Source organism: Sceloporus undulatus, chromosome 5 (assembly GCF_019175285.1).
Source record: "Sceloporus undulatus isolate JIND9_A2432 ecotype Alabama chromosome 5, SceUnd_v1.1, whole genome shotgun sequence".
Classification (NCBI taxonomy): Eukaryota; Metazoa; Chordata; class Lepidosauria; order Squamata; family Phrynosomatidae; genus Sceloporus; species Sceloporus undulatus.
This window is the reverse complement of record NC_056526.1, coordinates 20,580,111-20,603,381: the sequence shown is the minus strand read 5'-3', so window position 1 is coordinate 20,603,381 and position 23,271 is coordinate 20,580,111. Positions and strand designations below refer to the sequence as shown.

The 23,271-nt window shown below is 40.3% G+C and overlaps 1 protein-coding gene across 3 annotated transcripts in view; it reads right to left on the bottom strand.

Annotated features, from left to right (window-relative positions):
• The window catches only part of LOC121930628 (sodium- and chloride-dependent betaine transporter-like), a 64,060-nt gene that overhangs the window by 31,449 nt on the left and 9,340 nt on the right, over window positions 1-23,271 (bottom strand). For all 3 annotated transcript variants that reach the window (XM_042467211.1, XM_042467212.1, XM_042467213.1), the window contains exons 3-8: window positions 16,637-16,777; window positions 9,804-9,891; window positions 8,924-9,056; window positions 7,421-7,555; window positions 2,576-2,679; window positions 1,384-1,508 (exon numbers count right to left, since the gene is read on the bottom strand). In XM_042467211.1, the coding sequence (XP_042323145.1) occupies window positions 1,384-1,508; window positions 2,576-2,679; window positions 7,421-7,555; window positions 8,924-9,056; window positions 9,804-9,891; window positions 16,637-16,777 (726 nt within the window). The remainder of the gene's footprint in view (window positions 1-1,383; window positions 1,509-2,575; window positions 2,680-7,420; window positions 7,556-8,923; window positions 9,057-9,803; window positions 9,892-16,636; window positions 16,778-23,271) is intronic.

Sequence of the window (23,271 nt, the reverse complement as noted above, 5' to 3'; positions counted from 1 at the left end):
CCAAGTACTACCCAGACCTGAACCTGCTTGGCTTCCAAGATCAGACAAGATTTGGTACCTTCAGGGTTTTTAGGTGTACTAATAGGTGTGCATGTACATGTGCCTTCAAGTCATCTGTATACTTATGATAATTCTATGAATTTCAGAGGGTTTCCTTAGACAAGGAATATTTTGTATGATAGAGTTATCATACAAAATACTTTATGAACATTAAAAAATGTAGGTCACTAACAATTTAGCAGTACTGTAGTACTGACAAATATATGCAGAACAGGCTTAGACTCAGAGGTAAGAGAAGTAAAGACTGTAGAAAGAAACATTAATAACCTAAGATATGCAGACAACACCATACTACTAGCAGAAATCAACAAAGAAAAGGAACAATTACTAAAGGAAGTCAAAGAAGAAAGTACAAAGGTACGCTTAATGCTGCTAAGAAAACAAAAATAATGAACATGGAAGGACTGAATGAATTCATCCTACATAATAATAACAACAACAACAACCTTGGATTAAATCTCATACCAGAGTGGAGATTGCAATCAAGAAATCAGAAGAAGACTAGGACTGGAAATGGCAGCTATGAATAAACTAGACAAGATCTTAAAGTGCAAATACATTACACTGAAAACTAAAATTAAAATTGTCCAAGCCATTGTATTCCTCGTCAAGATGTACAGTGAGCCCGCCCCATACACATGCTTGCCCTACATGGACTTGAAATCATGTGGACGGCAAGCCTGGGTGGAAAAAATTGCACATGCATTGCAAGTGCACACATGGCATTGCACACATGAGCACATGCCCATTGTTTTTAATGGGCCTTGAGCATAGGCGACTTTTACCATACATAAAGGGGGGGGGTGTCTGGAACTGTACATAAAAAAGAAAATCAATTCATTTGAGATGTGGTGCTGGAGAAGAGTGCTGAGGATACTGTGGATGGCCAGAAAGACAGACAAATGGATCCTTGAACTGATTAAGCCTGACGCCAGGATGACTAAATTGAGGTTCTTGTACTTTGAACACCCCATGAGAAGGAGTGACTCATTAGAAAAGGCAATGATGTTAGGAAAAGTGGAAGGTAGTCGAAAGGGAGGAAGATCACAATCCAGATGGCTAGACCCAATCAGGGAGTCCACAGGCAGAGGCTGCACGATCTGAGCAGAGAGGTAGAGGATAGGAGGTCTTGGAGATGTCTCATCCACAGGGTCACCATGAGTCGATTCAAGGACAGCTAACAACAACACCAACAGCAACAACAAGTACTGATAACATTTACAGGTCTTCTTCAAATGGAGATGCACATTCCTAAGATACCAGCCCATGGTTTATCTTTTACCATCTTCCTTACTACAACCACCACCACAACCAACTGCTTACCTGATTCAGCCACTGCAGAGATGGGGACGCCCTGTTCTTGTGCCATGAAGCCCAATACAGAGAAAATGGCAAAGCCAGCCACAAAGCTGGTAGCACTATTCAGGAAGCAGAGCATAAAGCAATCCCTGTAGGGCAATTCCAAAAAAAGCAAGTGAGATATAGAAAGCATTATACCATTATTAGGCTAAAAATGATCATGCTGGAGGTGAGATATGTGGATTTAATTAGACCTTTGTTTTTTATGCCTTCATTCAGGAGTTTGGCAGATATACTCTAAAGATTGCTACTGCCAGTGCTCATTGGCACAGCACATGCTTTGAATGTGGAAAGTCCCAGTTTTAGACCTGGCACCTCTAAAAGGTTCTGGGAAAGTGCATAACTGCTCTGAGAATATGAATGTACTACAGTTACACAAGGATGAGTGAGATGAGTGAAGAGTCCATCTTAGTATTTGAAGTATTCCTCAACACATACACATGCATGCACGCACAGAGAGAGAGAGAGAGACTATGCATACACAGATTGATAAAGAGGCCATCAAACCTAAACAAAGCCATGTGCAGAAAGCAAACATCAAATCATATCAAGACAACAAACTACTTTTGTCAGTTAATGGAAGCCATTCCTAAATGACTTAGAAGTTTCAACGAACAATAAGAAAGTCATTAGTTTCAACAAGATGAGGATGGGGAGGAAAGATTCTGAATAATTCAAAAGAAATAATCATGACCATAGGAAAACTGAGGCACAAAACTTTGATGGAAAACACGGACACTAAAATCTATCAACTATTCTAGTTATAGGTTTCGGTTTCTGCCATATGAGGTTTGAAATTGCTTGCTGTAGGATGCCCAAGATATATATTTTTGATTGTAGTTACTGATGAGAATGCATCCATATCTGAAAAATACTCTCAGTATTTGACGTTGGAGTTTGGAGATGGAGTTTCTTATAATCATGGGAAGGTAATCTGTTTTGGGATTTTGTCCAAATAGTTTAAATGAGTTATCCAGGGTACTTAATCTTGTTGGGAGTATGGTCCAGCATCTTTGATAGCTTCCTTTAAAGTCTGGACTAAAACCCAGATCAGATTCACCACCCCACTAACATGGAAACCACCTACAGCAAAGCAATGAGGGCTAAAGGTTTCTCTTCCAAGGGGGCAAGGGAAAGGCCATGTAGTGATGCTTACCTATAGCAATTGTTGTTGTACTTATTGTAGCTGCCCAAGGCTGTCAGGCATCCTTGGCAAATGGCATAAGAAAAGAAAATCTGGGTACCTGCATCCATCCATACCTAGAACAAAAAAGGGAACAATAATTTCCAGATTCAGGGAGCAAAACAGGCCTGGCTGGCCTAGTCCGAGAGTGCATCATTTGGGATGTGAATAACAGATTCTAACTCCATGGATTCTCCCATACTTGTGGAATTTTTTGCACCCATATGAACACATTTATTCAAGCAAGAGTTCTGAACAGATATAGAATCATAGCACAAAGTAGTAAAGTGTCCTACTCTTCATAGCACAACTCTCTGGGCCAAGTCCATTTTGGAGGGAAAATACCCAAAAGCAAGGTCTTTGAAGTTTCCTGTCAGTTTTTCAGTTTTGGACAGCAGACAGAGCAGGAACCCAGGACACCAGGTGCCTCACACACTACACAATTAAAGTGATAAGATGCCACTTTAACTGTCATGGCAACATCCTACAGAATCCCGAGAATTGGAGTTTAGCAAAACTCCTCAATCAGACAGCTCTAGTACCTCAGCAAATTGGAAATCCCAGGATTCCATAAGATGTAGTTATGGCAGCTAAACTGTGATCATTGTGCTATTATCTTTCCTATCATGTTTGATATAGTCTATAGGTATAGACTTAAATCTATTTTTTATTCCCAATCAGAGTAGACTCAACGTCATTTATATAAGTGTAGCCTATCACTGATTCAAGGTGCTGACTATAACTGGGACTAACAATTGGAATTACTTCATGTTATTTATTTCTAAATTTGAATCTATACATATAAATTAACAAACTGAGCTTTAATGGAGATTTTGCCCTCTTTTCCTACTGTTTTGGTGGCATATTTCCTCTTCTGAGGAGATGTGTAGTTAACTTCATAATCTGTTTAGCAGATGCATGAGGAAATGTATGAGTAAAGCTACATTGCCTATTTGGTTTGTAGATGCTGTAGATGTCAAGTGTGGTGAATCTGTTTGCCTTACAGCTAAGAATGCCAACATTTCAAAACACACAAGAAAGTCCAATGACAATTACCACAGAGAAAGTGAAAAAAACTATGCATTTTATTAACCCTGCCCTAACTAAGCCCCTAAATGGCCTGTGACTAGAATATTTTAATGACCAACCCCTCCATTATGAACTTCCTTCTGCAGTCATACAATCAGATCAACATCCAAGGTGGTGTTTTTCCACGAACCTCCCACTGTCAGAAGTAAGCGAAGTGGGGACATGAAACCAGATCTTTTTGGTCACTGGGTCTGGAAAACCTCACCTTGACACCCTCTCTGATCATCTTTTATTCAGGAACCATAACTTGGATCTTTCAGCAAGTCCCTGATAGCAATTTACGCTGATTTTATGGTGTACAGTTTTTATTGCTGAATTGTTACACATTGGCTCTTTTTTAGTTTATGGTTTTAGCTTGTTTTAAACTTGCAGTTGGTCTTGTTGTTGGTTTAACATGGTTGCTACCTTGGAAATCTATGTTACCAAAAAGCGGGGCAGGCACCTCTTCAAAAACTGGTGATAGAAATATAAAAATTTCCTCCCTGATCCCAACAACATATTTTAAAAAACATTGCAGTGATACACAAATTTACATCCGGCTAGGTATTTACCACTGCTTCTTCATTGTTGTGGGACTACAAAATATACACACTCAGAGAGTCTTGATATTTCTAGACTGCATCACAGTGATAACAAAGTAATTTTTCATAATGTTTCTTTTGCTAGAGCATCCCATCTCTTGGGAGAAAGAATGATGTTATCCATGAGAAACTCAAGCAGATCCCACTAAATTAAAAGAGACATTATCTTTCTCTTTCTTAATCATTTTCACTTAGGGCTTGGAGAAACCATCTGTCAAGTGCTGAATATTTAATAGAAGTGGATGCATGTCCATATTTTTAAATGTGCTGGCAAAAGCAGCGCTCATGCTGCAGGGAGAGGTTGGATGTTTTTTAAAAGGGGATACTGGCTTTAAGGGTCTCCTTAACAACAAAAAAAATAGGGTTGGCCTCAGTGACCTGGTTAGCCTTGCCCAACATTCAGCAACCTTCATCAGTCAGAAGAATAATGGGAAGCATAATATCCTGAAACCAAGACTGAGCTTAGAAATTTCACTTTTCTAGACTACATTTTCCAGAATCCTCCAACCAGCATAGCCACTGGCTATGCTGTCTGGAGGATTCTGGGAGATGGCATCCAAAAAATGTAATATTTCCAAGCTTTGAATAGAATGTCAGTGATTCCCAGGTCAGAGATTCCAAGTCCTATCTCTCAGTTCTCTACTGCTCCCATATGGAACTCTCCAATTGCCCTACTCTTTGTGACTTAGGTCATTATCCAAATGAACCCAAAAGATGGAGTAATCTTGGTGGTGGTTCTAAAACTGGGATGGGTAACTATAGCCCTCCAGATATTTTTGCTTTGGAATTCTCACAATCTTTCACAACCAATGATCTTGCCTAGCAATGATGGGAGCTGCAAGACCAAAATTTCCCTGCCTTTCATTTTAGAAAAAAACAGCAGTGGAGATTTATCAGGCTCTCTATTTACTATCTTTTAGACAAGAACTGAAAATGTTTTTATTTCAGTTGAGATTTAATGTGTTGTTTTATATTGATTTTTAGAATAACCGCTGCTTTTAAACTACCCTACTCCATGATTGTGTGTGTTTACAAAGGGCCTTTTCCATCTCGGCCCCAAAAATGTGGAACAACCTTCCCGACGAGCTCCGTTCCACCACCTCCCTGGATCTTTTCAGAAAGAACCTTAAGACTTTTTTCTTTCACCAAGCTTTTCCCCCGTGAGATGTGATATTATGCCCTCTCCCCCTATTCTGTAACGATTTTCGCAACGTTTTTGGATCAGTTCAACCAAGCTGGCTGTGTAATAGTTTTTAATATGATATTTTTACATTGTTTTTATTGATATGCATGTATTTTAATGTTGAATTTTAATCTGTAAGCCGCTTTAATCATCGTGGAAAAGCGGGATAAAAATAAAATCTATTATTATTATTATTATTATTATTATTATTATTATTTAGCTGTATTTGATTGTATTCCACCTTCTGGGTTTTTCTTTTAACATAAACCACTCTGTTTTGTAAGCTGAATATGGGTGTCAATTAAAGTCAATAACAGTAACACAGAATGGAAGTAATAATCTCCTATTCTTCCTGGGTCTTACACTTCTCTTCTCTACCTGCTCACCTACAGGTTCTCATTTCTGTCCTAGAATTATTTTGGAGACTGAGTACATATAAATAATGTCAATTCATTATTTATATTGTAATATTCAATCTTTGTCCATTCATTATTTATATTGTAATGAGATGAGTTAGATTGGTCTGAATTATTTCTCAAGGAATCCCCCCCCCCACCTTCTTCAATCTCTTTAATTCATTTTTTGACCAGATCTTGCCTGAGTTTATGCTGTGCTAACTGCATGAGTTCAGCTGCTCCCTTTATTAAAAGGAAAGGGGGGAGATAAATCAGCTAAGGAATATGCTAATTGGGTCTGTACAAGTTGAACATAGTGAAACCCAGGAGCGAAAGACCTCAAAATTCTTAATCTGTCCTCATACTGTGGTAAAATCCTTGATTATTAATTGTATTTAATATTATGTCTGTATCACCAGTTTTCTAGGCATGAATTACAGGCACACATCACCATTAAGAATTTTGGGATGTTTCTCTTGGGAATTCAAGGGAAAGTATTGCAGAAAATTTCTACCAAGATTTTAGGTAGGGATTATTAACGAAGTTCTTTAGAAACTGGCTTCAATGGATACAACTGGTCATTTCTGGCCAAACGTGAGGGGCATGGGAGAACTTCCAAGGTCTGGGGGGGCTCAAATGCCAACCCCAGGATCTAGACATTGCCCACCCTGGTTTAGCATATCATGTCATTGTTATGTGCCTTCCAAGTTGACTCCAATTTATGGAAATTCTATCCTAGGGTTTCCTTGGCAAGATTTATTCTCAAAGAAGTTTGCCATCACCTTCTTCTGAGGCTGAGAGTGGGTCTTGCCCATGGCTGAGATTCAGATCCTGGTCTCCCTGTCTCCCCACCCAACACTCAAACCCCTATACCATATTGGCTTTCATGACCACAACACTAAGTGATGCCTTTCATGTATATGCAAGTATCTCATCACAGATTAAAGATGAGAACTTTACTCTCTCCCCATGTCATTTAGAACAATCTGTTACATATATTCAGTGTTGATAAACAAATGGCTAGATCATCTGAGTGGTGGAGAACAACAACAAAGGATAGCCATACATGTGTACGTCAACATCAAGCAATGTGTAGATAAAGAAACAACCATGTTTTACAACCCAAATGTTCATGGTGACTTATATTATTTCAGAAATGTGCTATTTTACTGAGTTATTAGAAAGTTACTTTTAAAAAATAATTTCATGCAGCTATAATTTCTATGTCCCAATACTTACTTTTCACTTGTTTTTTAAAAACCTGAATGCTACAGGGTAGTGGCCTGTGCTACAAATCATATTCTCCACCTGTCCACTTACCCTTTGATAATTTGTCTGTATCATTTAGTAAGGTCATACTCCTTTTAAGTATAAAAGTCACTAAAAAGCTAGTTACAACAGACAAGGAGTGAAGTTATCCTTCACTAAGTCACAATTATGCAGTAATTCAATTAGGCCTTAGTTATTGCAAAAAGTAATGAATGGCAAATAATAATGAATTGCAACTAACCAATTGTTATAACCAGTTAATTCCAAACTCGGCACAGGTCATTAGGAATCATAAACTCACTTGGGGATCTGTCAGTCTAGAGATGTCTGGCTTCAGGTAGAAGATAATCCCTTCTATGGCACCAGGCAGGGTGACACCTCGAATCAGCAAGACAGTTAGCATCACATAGGGGAATGTGGCAGTGAAGTAGACTACCTGTGATCAAGCAGAACAGAGAAGCAGCCCAACAGTGATTGAGAAAAGGTATGCAGGAAGGGAACCCACAATCACACCAATTGAATGGGAATGGTACATATATACACTGTGTATGTAATCTAACCTAATCTGGTATCCTTCAATTGTATTGGACTAACTCTCAGAACTGGACTACAACTTTCAGATATCTGGGAATTATAATCCAACATTTGGGGGGGGGGGCAGTGGCGGCACCAACACTGAAATACTTTTAACCCAAATTATCTTTAATGTCTAAATTGCAGTGAAGACTACACTTGCCATCAGATGCATAAGGGAAACCCATAAACAGGATAGGAAAGTGATACCCATCTTCTGCCATTTCTAAATATTCTGAAGGCACCAGATCCCATCTGATCTTTGAAATGTGAGCAAAATCAAACATGGCAAGTAACTGGATGATCATCTCTGAATATTCCTTGCCAAAGAAAACCCAATAAAATTCATGGGATTCTCATAAGTCAACAATAACTTGAAGGCATATACATATATACACAACTATCTCCTGATCTTCTCCCTCAGCACCTGGTGATCAGTGGCAAGCTGCAGCTGAATACAGAGTTTCTACAAAGCCATAGAGCTATTGGTAGACTTCTTCTCCATGAATAAGTCCATGTTCCACTTAATGCTATGTAAATCTAGTGCCCATCATCCCCCCTTGTGGCAGTGAATTCCAAAGATTAATACATTATGTTGTTTCACCCTACCATGCTGCTGAGGTTAACATAAGAATAAACTATTGCTCTTTGTAATGACAGGTAGGAATTAGACCTGCATGATGAAGGAAATGTTTTTTAATAGATGTCTGTTATAAATGTGGCCTGGGGTTTCTATCTGGGCTTCCTTCCATGGCAGTGCTGTAAAACTCTATTCTTTTGGATTACATATGCCAGAATCACACAGAATTGTTCATGCTGGCTGTGGGATTCTGAGAACTGTTTTCAAAAAAGGTAACTTTTTGAAGTTCTGCTCTCTCCCCCTCCCAGTTTTCACACTTCTCATACATATATACCCAATGAAAGTAAGTCTTTTACGATAGTGGAATAATGAATCTGCTCTGGGGCTCAGTATAGGTTTTAAAGGAATGTTGAAGGCTATCTCCAAAATATATCCAGCACCTTGGATAGCTCTTTTAAACTTCAAAATAAAAGCCACTGCCCTCCTGACATGGAAGCCACCAACTTTTAATGGTTTCCAGGGTATACCCACTTATTCCAGTTTGACCCTAACACTCTCCTCCACCCATCTTTCTGCTGTTCTTGCACACTGAGAGGCTATCAGGACCGATCGATGCATCTGAAGAATTAACAAGCAGAAGACTGCTCTTACTTTGCCAGTGGACTTGACTCCTTTCCAGATGCAGAAGTAACAGATGATCCAGGCAAGCAAGAGGCACAGTGCCAGCTCCCACCGCACAGTGCCCAGATTATGTATGCCATCCGTTATTTTCAAGGCTCGCCTCCTGCCATATAGATGGAAAATTGGAATGTTGATGTCCCAGCCTGGCTTTTCCTTGCCAGCCCACATCAGCCCTTGCCTAATTAATTTTCACCTACTCCCTATGGCATATTTGACTCAGATTCCATCATTTCTAATACACCAACACACTTTTCTTCCATCTCTCCTTTGCCCAGTTTTAATTTCTTGCTAGTTTGAGTGATGCGCATTCCCCTCTTAACTCGCAAATCACCCTTCCCCATTATACTGCATCTTTTGTCCCCTTGGGAAAATATCCCTTTCCTTTGGGTTTTATGGGAGGGAGGTGCATCCATTTAGACCTGATCAGAGCCCTTTGACTAGCTGGGTTGACAGAAGAAAGGCAATGGATAAGAAGAAAGAACAAACTGATTCCATGTTTGAACTGTAAGTTTTCTTTTCTTTTACAGCAAGATCAAAGTAAAGCTATTTCTACCTAGGCTTCTCAACAGTGGCATGGTTTGTATTGAAAAATTCTTCCATGCAGGCATGACGATTCAGCACACTGCCCTATTAACAGGGTACTGAATGTGTTACTGAATTCACGTTACTGTCCAGTCTCTGTTGTTGTTTTTTCAGGCACTTTCTTATTCTGAGGCAACCCAATGAAAAAGGTTATGTGAGCAGTCCTCTGAACTCTCTTTGTATGAGATTTACAGAAGCCAGAGTCAAAAGCGTCCTCCCTGTGAATTCTCGGAAAGAAAAGATTTTGAATGTTCAGAATGCAACATACTCCCAGAACTCGATGACTGGTGAGGTGGCGTTAGCTGGCTGAGTCCCATTTGTCCAACTGGAGTTGATCAGAAAGTCCTTACAGTGCTCTATAAAAAAGAAGAATCATACAGTTGTGAAAGGAATGTTGGGATCATCTGGTGTAACTCATTGTACAAATGAGATTCTGCAATGCAATAAAGTAGTGGTTCTCAGGCTATGTGATATGGCAGACAAGCAATTTTTCCCCAATGTGCCAATGAACAGCATTAAATCTCTCCCCATCAGGTACAATTGCTTCTTTCTTTCCTGGAAATTTGCCAGGGACTGGCACAAGTCCAGGGACCACCACTTTGAGTAGAGCTATAAGTACTATCACTTTCCTGAGAAAGGGTTATCCAATTTCTATTTCAATGCCTCAAGCAAAGCAGAAGTGTCTTTTTCCTGTTTCCAGGAAAATAAGCCTGTCCAAGCCTGATCAGAAATTGAAAAAGGGTTGTTGTTGGGTTTTTTAGACTTCTACTTTCTAATTCTTAGATTCACCCATCCAAGAGCTGTAGTCCAGAAAAGCAACTTTTCCAAGATTGAGAATCTCATAAAACATGTTTCCTTCCTTTCACTGGATTCCTCCCTGTCCAGAGTTCCTGAAGGGCAGGCCAGTTTCTTCATCATAATGAAAATCAGATGTCTGTGGAATGCAAGTTACTGTTAAGTGATGCAAGCTGCAATTGTTTAAAAGAGTAATCCCAGATCCCCTCCTTTGCCCCTCCCCACCTTCAACCTCTTTCACCACTTTGCAGACATATACAAGTCGCTGGAAAAGTAATATATCTTTATAGTGCCAAAAGATGGGAGTTTACCACAGATGCATCTAGGACCTATGGTTGTTACAGATTGCTAAGGAAGTACTGAGAAAACATAAGTGAACTTAGAGGTCAAAGAAGAAAAGTGATAGAAGGAAACATATATTGTTATGCTGTTACATAGTGTGTTATGTTATAGGAGAAATAAATAATCTGGAGGAAATAAATTCACTGGAATAATTTCCCAAACATATACATTTATGGATGCTGGCAGAGATCCTTCAAAAAAAATGGAGGGCTAAGCTAAGATCACAATTTGAGCATCTCCAGCAAAAAGAAATGCAACATCAGAAGTGGGGACAAAATAGGACAAAGTTTGCATATCACTTTGCATATGATAATGCAGATGTACAATTCAAATTTGAAAATGATTACTTTTCTGTTTAGGCAGGCCTTTGAAGCCTGGCTGCTCACGGGGAACAAGCCATGCATAATGTACTGGATTCTTTATTTGTTGTTCTCTTTTTCAGGGCTATGGCCATGGATCCTGCATGGGACACACAGCTACACTCCATCTCCCAATCCAATCCCCTAACCCGCTCCTTAAATGCCAGACAGTTATACTGAACTAAGGAGTTATGTGGTGCTGGCAAGCAGGCATTGAAAGATGATGTCCAGCCCTCTTGCACTAATGAGCAGTGGTGAGCAGAAGCAGGGACTATAATGAAATTCTTCATAACACCATGATTCGCTGGTGGCAGGAGGATGGATGTGTCATACTTAAGCACCCACTCATCAGTACTGCAGAACACCTCCACTTGGTGCAACTCCATGACTTTTAAAGTGAGTTTTAGGAGTATTTGCAGTTTGGTAATGGTGTCACATCATAAATGTATGAAATAGCCCCTGTGAGTCCTCAGATGAGATGTATGGTGGTGGTAGGGTAGGGGGCTCCCTGCTAAAGGGAACAGAGGCAGAAGTGTACTATTTTCCTGGAACAAAAAAACAAAAACAAAAAACTCCATGATGTAACAGAGGCTGACAAGACTCATCAAGACCCCTTCCTTTTGCTCCACGTGGGAACCAATAGCACTGCAAAGCATAGCCTTCAGGACATCACAAGGGATTATGAGGCTCTGGGTTGGAAGCTGAAAGACCTTGGTGCAGCCTGTCATCTCTCCTCCCAGTTGAAGGACACAGTCCAGGAAGAAAAAGAAGGATAGTGAAGGTGAACAACTGGCTCCACAAATGGTACTGCTGGGAATGGTTTGGTTTCTTGGACAATGATCTGCAGTTTCATGAAGATGAACTTCTAGCAAGTGATAGGTTGCACATCACAGCAATTGGCAGGAATGTTTTTGCTAAGAATTTCATGAACTTGATCAGAAGTGCCTTCAACTGAATTATGGGGAGAAGGGAGATAGTATTCTTGAGGGCAGGAATTCATCAATTGCTGGAGATAATAGCCAAATCTTATAGAGAGCTGGGCAAATAGTACAAGAACCCAATAGTCAGAAGAAGAAAAATCTCAAATAAGCAGATAGGAGGAATAACCCACAATCTTAAAGGTCTCTACACTAATGCACAGTGCATGGGAAATAATCAGGATGAGCTTCAACTCTTCACACTGCAAAGTATATATAATATAATAGGCATCACTGAAACCTGGTGGGATGAGTTTCATGGCTGGAATGTAGTAATAGAAGGTTATAACCTATTTCAGAGAAATAAACCAAGCAGGAAAAGAAGAGGAATCATTATATGCCAAGGATGCTTATGCCTGCAAAGAGATGCATGACATACAGTAATTCCTGGAAGCCAGGTTGAGAGCATCTGTATAAATTTAAGGAGGAGAGAAATAACATTGATGCCACTGCTAAGGTCTATTACAGACCCCCAAGCCAGAGTGAGGACTTGCAGGATGCCTTCCTAGAACAGATGACTAAACATTCAGGAAGGAGAGATGTAGTTGTGATGGGAGATTTCAACTATCCTGAGAGTTGTAGGAAGTCAAACTCAGCCAAGAGTTTAAGGCCCAGAAAACTCCTCACTTGCCTGGAAGACAAGATCATTGTCCAAAAGATGGGAGAGGCAACTATGGATCAGCTATTTTAGATGATCTTCCATTAGTGGTTAATGGAAGAGAGAGTGGCAGAGTCCCTAGCTGGGAGTTTCTCCTGGAATTTCAGCAGAAAGGGGAAACCAAGCAAAGAACTTCCTGACTGTAAACAGTATTCAACAGTATTCAGCAATGGAATATGCTGCCTCAGACTGTGGTGGAGTCTCCTCTTTTGGAGATTTTTAAACAGAGGCTGGATGGCCATCTGTTTGGAATGCTTTGATTGTGTATTCCTGCATGGCAAAGAGTTGGACTGGATGGTCCTTATGGTCTCTTCCAACTCTATGATTCTATAATTCTATGAAATAATTACAAGTTCAAAAGTCTAGCTTACAGGGTGCCAGCGTATGTTTTTAATTTTATTGATATGGTAGTTTAATTGCATTTTTAACTTTTGTATAAAGCAAAAAATTAGCTGTATTTGTTTTAACTGTTGTAAAATTCCCTTGAGTTCCAGACTGAGGAAAATATGAGATATAAAAAATAATTCCTGTTGCTTAATATTAATACTGTACATATTCCTGCCATGGGAAAGACAATGACAACATGACATGTTTTTTTGTGGTTTTTTCGGGCTATGTGGCCATGTTCTAGCAGTTTCTTTCTGGTGTTTCGCCAGCGTTTCGCCAGCATCTGTGGCTGGCATCTTCAGAAAGAAACGTCAGAAAGAAACTCTGCTAGAACATGGCCACATAGCCCGAAAAACCCACAAAAAACTATGCATGCCGGCCATTAAAGCCTTCAACAACGTGACAGTTTGAGGACTGTTGTAGTTCTGCAATAGGTCATGTGCTTTTTATGCAGAAGATCTGAGGGCCAGTCCCTCGTGTTTCTAGATATGACTGGAAAAGGTCTTGCCTGAGAATTGATGTTTGTTAGCAATACTGGGCTGGATGGTCCAGCGGACTAACAGTATACGGCACTTATTATGACCCTATATGGTCCGGATGCCTGCTCAGTTTGCTGTCCGAATGCTAACTTCTAATGGGCAACTGCAAGTCTCTTGCTCTCTTTTCTTCATCAGTCCTTCTGACAGGGGACTGTCCTCCAGCAGCCCTCTCTAAAAAGGGAAAGATGGCCACTGTAAGTTAAGCCCTACTTGTAGTGTGCAAACAGCCATATTTTGAGATAAGGCAAGTCATGCACATTATCATTTGAAGATATGTATGTGCATGTGTAAGACCATTTAGTCCAGTTTCTAAGATTATCTAACCACATCAGAGCCTACCTGCAATATGTAAAGGGAACAAAACTATCTGGAGCATGGGACCAGGAAGCAGAGACTCAGATATATTATACAAAATGGCACTGTACTGTACAGTTTAAAGTACAAAACCATTAGATGTGTGATATAAGGATAAAAAACATAGCTCAACATAGTCACTGTTGGAAAAAGAAGTGAAAGCAAGTATTCTGAATAGAGCAAGAGGCACACAAAGGTCAGCAGAATCTCTGTAGATCATCTACCAAAGGCTGGCTAAACAAAGCTGCAGTTCATAGTCCCACTGCATGGGACTAGTCTCTTCAATGCCTTGAAAGCAAGAGGTGGGTAGGAGGCCTGTGATGTATTCAATTGCCATGTGGGAAGATTAGGGGTGCAACATCCTTCTCCACCCATTCATAAGTTCAGGGGCTTGTGATCAGCTCTCAGAAAGGTTGTCCATAGGCCCAGACCCACAAAGACTTCTAAGAATAAAAACTAGACTTCAGTACCAGGCCAAGTATGGAAGTGGAGAGAAGGATATGTAAGGTATATAACTAGTTCCTCCTTCCTGCCACAAAATACTCTAGGGCACAAATGGTTTTGCTTCCTGTAGGAAAGCTGGTGTCACTCAGTCCATTCCATGTACAGATGTGAGATGGAGTGACAGATAGTTTTAATGTAAAGTCGAAGGCTTTCATGGCTGGCATCCATAGTTTTTTTGTGGGTTTTTCGGGCTGTGTGGCCATGTTCTAGCAGAGTTTCTTTCTGACGTTTTGCCAGCATCTGTGGCTGGCATCTTCAGAGAATGCTTTGCCTGGAAAAATTGGGTGTATATATACTGTGTGAGCCTGGGAATGCAGGAGTGATTTGCATGTGTATTGTTCTGGGAGGCTAATGCAAAGGAACACGAGAGACACCGCAGACTGGGCCAGCCAGAAAAATCAGCAGTAGCAGAACATGCCACAAACCTTCCTGGGCATATAATACTCTTTGAAAACACTGAAGTTCTGGACCATGCCAACCACTACCATGTAAGGATGCACTGGGAAGCCATTGAGATCCACAAACATCTGGATAATTTCAACCGGAATGAAGAAACCCTCAAAGTGAACAAAATTTGGCTACCAGTCCTGAAGAATAGCAAAATAAGGACTCAGCAAATGCAAATGGGAAACCATTCAGAGTCAGGGGCTTTCCCAGCAGATAATGATCACCAATTAGCAGACATTAATCCTGTTTTGCATTAGCCTCCCAGCCTGAGGCCGGCTATCAGCACAGAACAATACACATGCAAATCACTCTGCATTCCCAGGCTCACACAGTATATATACACCCAATTTTTCCAGGTAAAGCATTCTCTGAAGTTGCCAGCCACAGATGCTGATGAAACGTCAGAAAGAAACTCTGCTAAAACATGACCACATAGCCCGAAAAACCCACAAAAAAGATAGTTTTAACTTCAGGTGGTCAGAAGAGGCCATGTAGAACACACAAATCTATCCTCAGATGGAGATGGGGGGGGGGGGTGAGCCTCTTCAGGAATATTTAACAAGTTGTCACTGGTGCCCTTTAGCATGTGAGAGAGTTGCCTCACTCTGCCCGACAGGTTGGGGAGTTGCATTTTTATGACTGAAGTGTCTATACTCTTATAGTGTACCCTCTTTACACAAGGAGTTCCCTTCCCAAGTGGAAAGATCCTGAAGGGGTTTAGTTTTTAGAAGTCCTAAATTCCCTGAAGACACTAGAGCCCATCTGATCTTAGAAGCGAAGCAGGGCCAGGCCTGGCTAGTACTTGGATGAGGGATCACCTAGGATTACCAGGTGCTGTGGATTATATTTCAGAGAAAGGCAATGGCAAATCATCTCTGAGTATTCCTTGCCTATGAAAACCCTATGAAATTCATGGGGTTGTCATAAGTGTATGCCTTCAAGGTGACCTGAAGGCCCATGCATACATGCACGCGCACACAAAATGTATTAGCTAGACTAAGAAAAAGAGAACTGGCAGTACCAGCTCCCCAAAGGTACAGATAGATGTGTCACAAGTGTCAGTCGAAACATTAGGAAGAGAGTGGCAGGCACCTGAGAACTCTCAGATATTCAATTAATTAATTTTACTAGCAATGAGGTGATATAGAGGCTGGAATCCTGTTGGTTGTTACCAGATGAATAAGTGCCTCAGCTGGACATTTTGTCCAATGCAGAATGTTTGCATTAAGTTCAAGGTTGCAGAAGCAAAGTAGCACAGGTGATGCCATTATGCATGCATATGCCTCATATGTTGATACCCATGCACATTCAAAGGCACATTTGAGAGTGCATTCAGTTGCACAACTTTCCCAGGCACCATAAGGACCGTATAGCAAATTCAATATGTAGACACAGATTCAAGCATCCACGGTTTGAAAATGTTCCAAAAAAGTATAAATTTCAAATATCAAACCTTGATTTTCCATTTTTTATAAGGGACACCATTTTGATATGTCATTATATTTAATGGGACTTGAGCATACATGGATTTTGTTATCCACAAGGGATCTTGGAACCAAACCCCAGCGTATAACAAGGGTCCACTGTAATTCTATATGCTACATGGCCTCAGTGATCTTAGCTTTGTATCTTCCAACTTGAAAAACAAAGTATCTGGGCCCAGTTCCATAAAGGACAGTAAAAACAACCGCAGATCCACATTTTTCCAGAAAGGCATCATCTTACCAAAGTTTTCATACCTGAATTCCAGGGATTATTGCAGCTGGCCCAAGGGAGAACAGCAGTGAAGGAGTTAAATAGGTAAAACAGGGCCCAAGCCAAAATGACAATGTAGTAAATATTCAGGTACAATTCGATGACTTGTGAAGCATATCCAATTCCTGAGTGGAAGACAAACAGAAAGAGATCTGGACATATATATACAAAAGGGACCACTAAGAACAATCACAAAAGAGACTCAACTTTCTATTAGGGCTGATGAAGAACCTGTGACTCTCCAGATGTTGTTGGATTACAGCTCCCATAGGTTCTCTGCAATGGCCAGTAGAGACCTCCCATCAGTTCTAAAGGTTTTTTTCCCTCTCTTGCTTTCTTTCTCACACACAGAAGTAGCAGAAATAGAAAACCAATGAGGGGCAAAGCCAGCAACACAATGAGTTGCTTTTTCAATACGGCAGGCATTGTCAAAAACTATTACAGTACTTTTCAAAAACTACCAAAAAAAAGGAATAGGAATGACTCATTTTTCTTTTTTTTTTAAATGGGGTTCATAGCTTGCAGGGCAGGAACCAGGTTTTCCAGTGGATCCTTTCCCTTCGTGTGAGCATTGTAAATAACTACCAGCATGTCAGGGACAGTGGCAAGGCATACCAGGGACAGAATTATGGAAAATTACTCTTTTTGGACACAGCTCCCAGAATACACCAACCAGAATGGTCACTGCCCATACAAGCTCTGTCCCCTAACCACTAGCCATGCTGCCTGGGGAACTGAGGGAGATGTAGCATATATTTTAAAAAGTAGCTTCCCTATCTTTGACCAGAGTAGCCTTTCACTCTGGCCTTATCTCTCTGACCATTTATCTCCCCCTCTGATTATGCAGAGGGTTCCATTTGAGCCAGTGGCAGCTGTTGGCATGCTTCCTTGTCAACTGGACAATGAGTCTGCTCTGAGGTTTAGTCTGAACTGTAAAGGAGCTATCTAAGGTGCTGATCTCTTCATCCAACATAGAGAAGCCTCCAAATGCCACCTTTTTTGTGCTATGGTCACTCGGCTGCTCTACATAGACTTTAGGATCACTCCCTCAATTGAATTTCACTATTTTCTCTCATAATATTCTGAAATCTTTTTTCCGCCTGCCAAGCTGGTCAACATCTTTAGGCAGCATCAGATGCATTACGCATGGGAAAGAGGAAGTTTATACAGTATTCACAAACATTTCTAGAGTACCTTTCCCCATTGTCAGTCTCAAAACACTTCAAATGGACTAAATTAATCCAACTCAACAATGGCATTTAAAGTATCTGGCTATTATAGTTCTGTTGATGAGGAGAATAGATATACATAAATATTTGCAGACATCCATATTTCACTATACTTGTAATTTTTCAACTTTTTTTCTGGGTGCTGAATCACATCATCTTCAGACTCACCATATGGAATTATATACTACATGAAATGGGGAAAGAAGGGATCATTTCCCTCAAAGAGAAAAGATCTGGACCCTACAGATCAGGGCTTGACAAGTGTGCATGGGCTGCATGCTACACCTACATACCTATCAACTCTCCTGATGAGGCAGGCACAATCCTTATTAATCCTGTATCATCCCACTTTGTCCCAGTTTCTCTCTCCCCCTCCCATTTTCCCCTTCATCCTCAGCATACCTCCACTGTTGCAAATTGAGTGCAAATTGTAAAAGTAGTTAGCACTCAGTTAACTCAACAGGGGGGAGAGGAGATGAAGAGGGTGAAAACCTACCCTTCCCAGTAAGCCCAGACAAAAGCAAACTTCTGCAGCCTCACCTAAGCTTCTGTACTCTTCCTCATTAATAACCTTTACAATCTTGACTCCACTCATATGTATCCAATTTCTCACCTAAGAAATATTGAAAGATATGCATCCACCCCATTAACAGTCAGCCTCAGACCTCTTAGACTCTACTCAACCCATTTTTCAAAACCAGAAGATCAGTTCCAGTTTTGAAAAAGTCTATTTGGGACAACAACAACAACAACCATGCAAAGCCAAAATAACATTGTCATGAACAATCACACGATTCAAGATTTCTCGGGCATGAATGTCTAAAAATAATTCCAATGAAAAGAGTGAATCTGAGGAGAGAGCTGGAGGCTGTACATGGGGAAATGGGGGGCACATGGAACCCTATAGGTTGCCTAATTCCCACCTACTAGTCTAAATAAAAAACAAAGCTCACAGCATTTTATAAGATTCCATAACCACTCACATGCCTTCACATTTGATACTTCTTCCCCCACATGATCTGTAGAGAGCATGGGGTTGCACTTTTACTTTTTTTTTTCTTGCTTTTGTCCATGATTTGCTACATCTTGTATCAATGAGGGCAAAACTGCATAGGAACTTTGAAGTTATCTGTTTGTGCAAGGATACCTAATCTGGTCATTTTTATTTTTCAGAGGAAAAGAAACAGCCATAGGGATCTAACCAAGAATGCACACTCAATTTTGCCTGAGCCCTTGTAGCTGTTTTGATCTGAAAATGTTCCCCACCTTGCCTGCTTTGTCCTCGAAACTGTTGTGTTACATATTTTTAGGGGTAAAAAGAAAATTATTTTGAGCAAAATACCAACATCAGGATTTTGCTTCCTGAAGCACTGTAGCAAATGGCACCTCTCTCACCCTAAAAGTCAAGGTACAAAAAATACAATGTGGTGCAAAAAGAGTGGTGCAAAAATAAAGCTGTTCTTATTTGGTTCTTCATCATGCTTTAGCCCACATTTTTAAAAATGTGTATATTGTGCATTTTATTTCATTTCTTAATAAAGGCATTTGAAGAGTTCTGAACTACACATTAAATATTAACCATTCCCTTATTTAGTATGCTGCCATCTTTACTCAACTTTGCCCTCTATGTGTGTGCATTGTGTGCCTTCAAATAGTTTCTGAACTATGGCAAGCCTAAGGCAAACATATCATCGGATTTTCTTGGCAAGATTTGTTCAGAGGAGGTTTGCTATTGCCTTACCCCTGGGGTTGATAACATATGACTTCCCAAAGTCACCCAGTGGGTTTCATGGCCAACCCTGGTCTCTAGAGTCCTAGTCCAATGTTCAAATCACTATGCCACGCTGGCTGTCAGACCTGATTGAATTAGCTGCTGGTATGTATTTGCACATGTGTGTGTAGACCTGAGGGCTAAATTCATCTGCCAGTCCCAACTAAAATAAACCTACTGAATCAATGGGATTTACACAAGTGTTGACTTACTATTCCGTATTTGATTTAGTGGATGGGACTACCAACTGGAATCAAGCCATTGCTCTCTTAAACATTCCAAATTTATACGACTCTATTACCATGGTTTTAGTATTGCATGAGCTAGAATACTCCAGGAGCATCCCAGAGTATTCTGGCTCCAAAGCTGTCCCAATGTCTCACAGATGTCCTGCTGTGCTGCCACCGCTGGTGCAAGTCACTCACCTTGAGTTCAGAAGAAGGCATCCAGCATCAATCATGTGGCTGGTTGCCTCATTCTAACCTTGGAGCAAGCAACTTGTGTCAGCAGCAGCAGTGGTGGCACAGTGAAAACAGCTACCCAGCATCCCAACAGAGGACTCCAGATCTGGCAGGAAGACCCAGAACAAAAGGTGACTTTTTAAAAAAAAAGTTTTAAGGGGTGTACACCTTGGGTTTAGTGCTGAACTGGCAACATCTTGTCTGGATTGTTTACACCAGAAATGGTGATTGGGCTCTCTGTTGTCTGGACTGACCATCATGGGAATGGGGTGAGGATATTTTATTTGGCCTGCACAGACTGGGCCCAAAATTCTCATAGTGACTTACAGCAGTGGCATCTTCTGAAAAATTATAAAGAATGGCTTGAAAATGGGCATCAAACATGGCCACCCACACTTTCCAACCTATTTTTCCTGCATAAAAGCAAGTTTCTTGCATAGATAATTCCACTTTTCTCTTCAAACAACATGAAGGGGGGGGGGAGGGGTTGGCATACAGTAAGCCCCAAACTGCAAAAAGTCTTCAACAACTGTGAGTTTTTTCAGCACTCTCCACGGATAAATTTGAATTATTCATTCTTGTTGGCAAGAGTGAATACTGTACTTACAAAGATTTACATCATTAGTAAACACCCATTTGCCAGCATGGAAAGCAAAGGAGCTTTGCCAGAGCATTGCTTTTAGTATGTACCTATGCTACAAGAAGGATCAGTTTATACATGCAGCAGAAATTAGGTGATAATTAAATGGAAGAATTCTCAGATGATATAACACTGAGTGTTATTCCATACTGCAGATGGGAGAATCACGTTTTTTAATATTCAACTATATAAAAACACATTGCTGTAAGGAAACTAATAAAACTAGTAATACATTGGGATGCAACCTTTGTCCCTGATAGTTTTCATTCATTAATGCAGTACAAAATAATCTCTCTCTCTCTCTGTATGTATGTGTGAATGGATTACAAAGAAGAGATACTGTATGCATTTTATGTTATTTGCTAACAAGCTAGCTCCATTTCTTGCATTTCATGTTCCAGTACTTACAAACAAACCCAGTTTTTAAAAGTTAGTATCTTCTTCAATTCTTTTCCAGTACATGAACTTCTTCCAAAAAAACACTATTCATATACACTCAGACCAGTTAAAGATATTGAAGATTTCCAGAAAGAAGCAGTAATTTATCTATTTATGAGCCAGTAACTAATTCCAGATCTTCCTGTAAAATAATGTGTTTTTAAGTACCCATGAAATAAATAAGGAGTTGGGGGGGAGGGAGGATATCTTTTCCAGTAAGCACTCTGATGGCATCCAATCTCACTTGCCAAAATGGTTACATATTAGGGTTAGCTAACAATTCCCTAATGCTTCCCCAGAGCACTGAACTAGAGGAAGTCACTTCCATTGATTTAGAGACCATGTCATGCCCCTAAAGACTGCAGATGATCACCCTCACCATTCTGTGACTTGGTTGATTGTGTCTTCAACTGGCCAACTGTCTCTAGTGGAGCAAGTGACCACTGTGTATCATTTCTCAGTCCTTTAGGCATGTTTTAATCCCAAGGTGGCCATTTTAACATACTGTTAGGCTTTTCAGTTCCTCCCCCAGTAGATCCAAGCAAACACATGATTGTAATGAAATCCCCAGTCACACCCAGAGGCTTCTGGGGGTGCAGTTAGTCAATTTTCAGCCAAAAATTGGAGATATAGGGTATGTAAAACAATCTAGGTGGATGCATGCAGCCTATAGGCCACACTATCCCTTGTTGTAGTAGTTGTGTATCTTTAAGTCATTTGCAACTTATGACAACCCTGTTATGGGGTTTTCCTGGCAAGATTTATTCAGAGGAGGGACCAGTACTGGTCCATGATCCATTGGTTGATTTTCTAGGATGAGTTTCCAGCAAAAAATAAACAATAGAAACCTTAGAGTATATGTAAATTGAAAACAACTTGAAGGCACACAACAACAAGAGACCAATGGTCCTAAGTACAATACCAGTCCCTAACTCATGGAATGGGGGATGGGGGTCTGTCACATCAGATAACCTACTGGTCTGTCACATCAGATAACCTAAGAAGTTATGCTCTAATTTAACCTTCCCCAGTCTAGCACCCTTAAGATGTACCACATCACCTGCAAATAACATGTCCAATGAGCAGGGCTAATGGGAATTTTAGGGCAGAAACATCTGGACAGTGCCAGCTTGAGAAAGACTGCTCTATTTCTAGATAACATGGGAGGGAAAGAGGCTGTTTTCTCAGGAGAAAGTCTCTGACAGGGCGCTGGTCAACATCTTTTGCTGCCTGAAGCAGAACAGAAAAAGCCTCTCCCCCACAAGTCATGTTGTACAGTATCTCAGGACTCCTACAGTTTAGTTTAAAGAAGAATGAGTTCTCATAAGACAGCTCCTTAGATTTCACTGGTTGTTATCATGTAGGTGTTCCATAAGTTCCATCTTTTGTAGGGCTGTTTATTGCAATATCGTGGATCTCCCCTAGGACTCTTACAATTAAAAATAATAATAATCAGGTGTGGGCAATTTTTCACCTCTTAATTTGTTTTCAAATTAAGAGTGATAGTCCAAAAGATATGTCTCAGATTTTAAAGAAACCCATCTGAGGTTGAGAATAGATCAACCAACATCTTCTAATGGTAGAAAGCAGTCAAGGTTCTTGGACTGAGAAAGTGAGAACTCTCACCCTGAAATTGTGGAGAGGCAAGTCAACCTTCATCAGTACATGAGCCACCCAGAATAAAAACTGAATAAAAATTCCTGACCTTCAAAGACACACAAAACATATACCTGAGGCAGTCTGTCTAATGTTACAGTCAGCATTATAGTGCTTCCTTGAGCTTTCAGCTGTACTGGTAATCAAAAGGGAAATCCCTAGGAGCAAGATTGGTCCCTCTGTTACATATAGTGTATTTTCCTCAGCTTAAAAATTGCCTTATTTTATTGATTGTGTGTGAAGTGCTCTGGGGAGTCTTGTTGGCTGATGAATAGAATAAAAAAAAATAAAATCAATAAATCAAGATTATCCTGGCATTAACTGCTTTGGGAAGCGCCACGTTGCTGAAATGCAGCTGGTACCTAAGCAACATAATCTGCTTCCCCAATGTAAATAACATATTGTTGGATGCAGAAGTTATAAA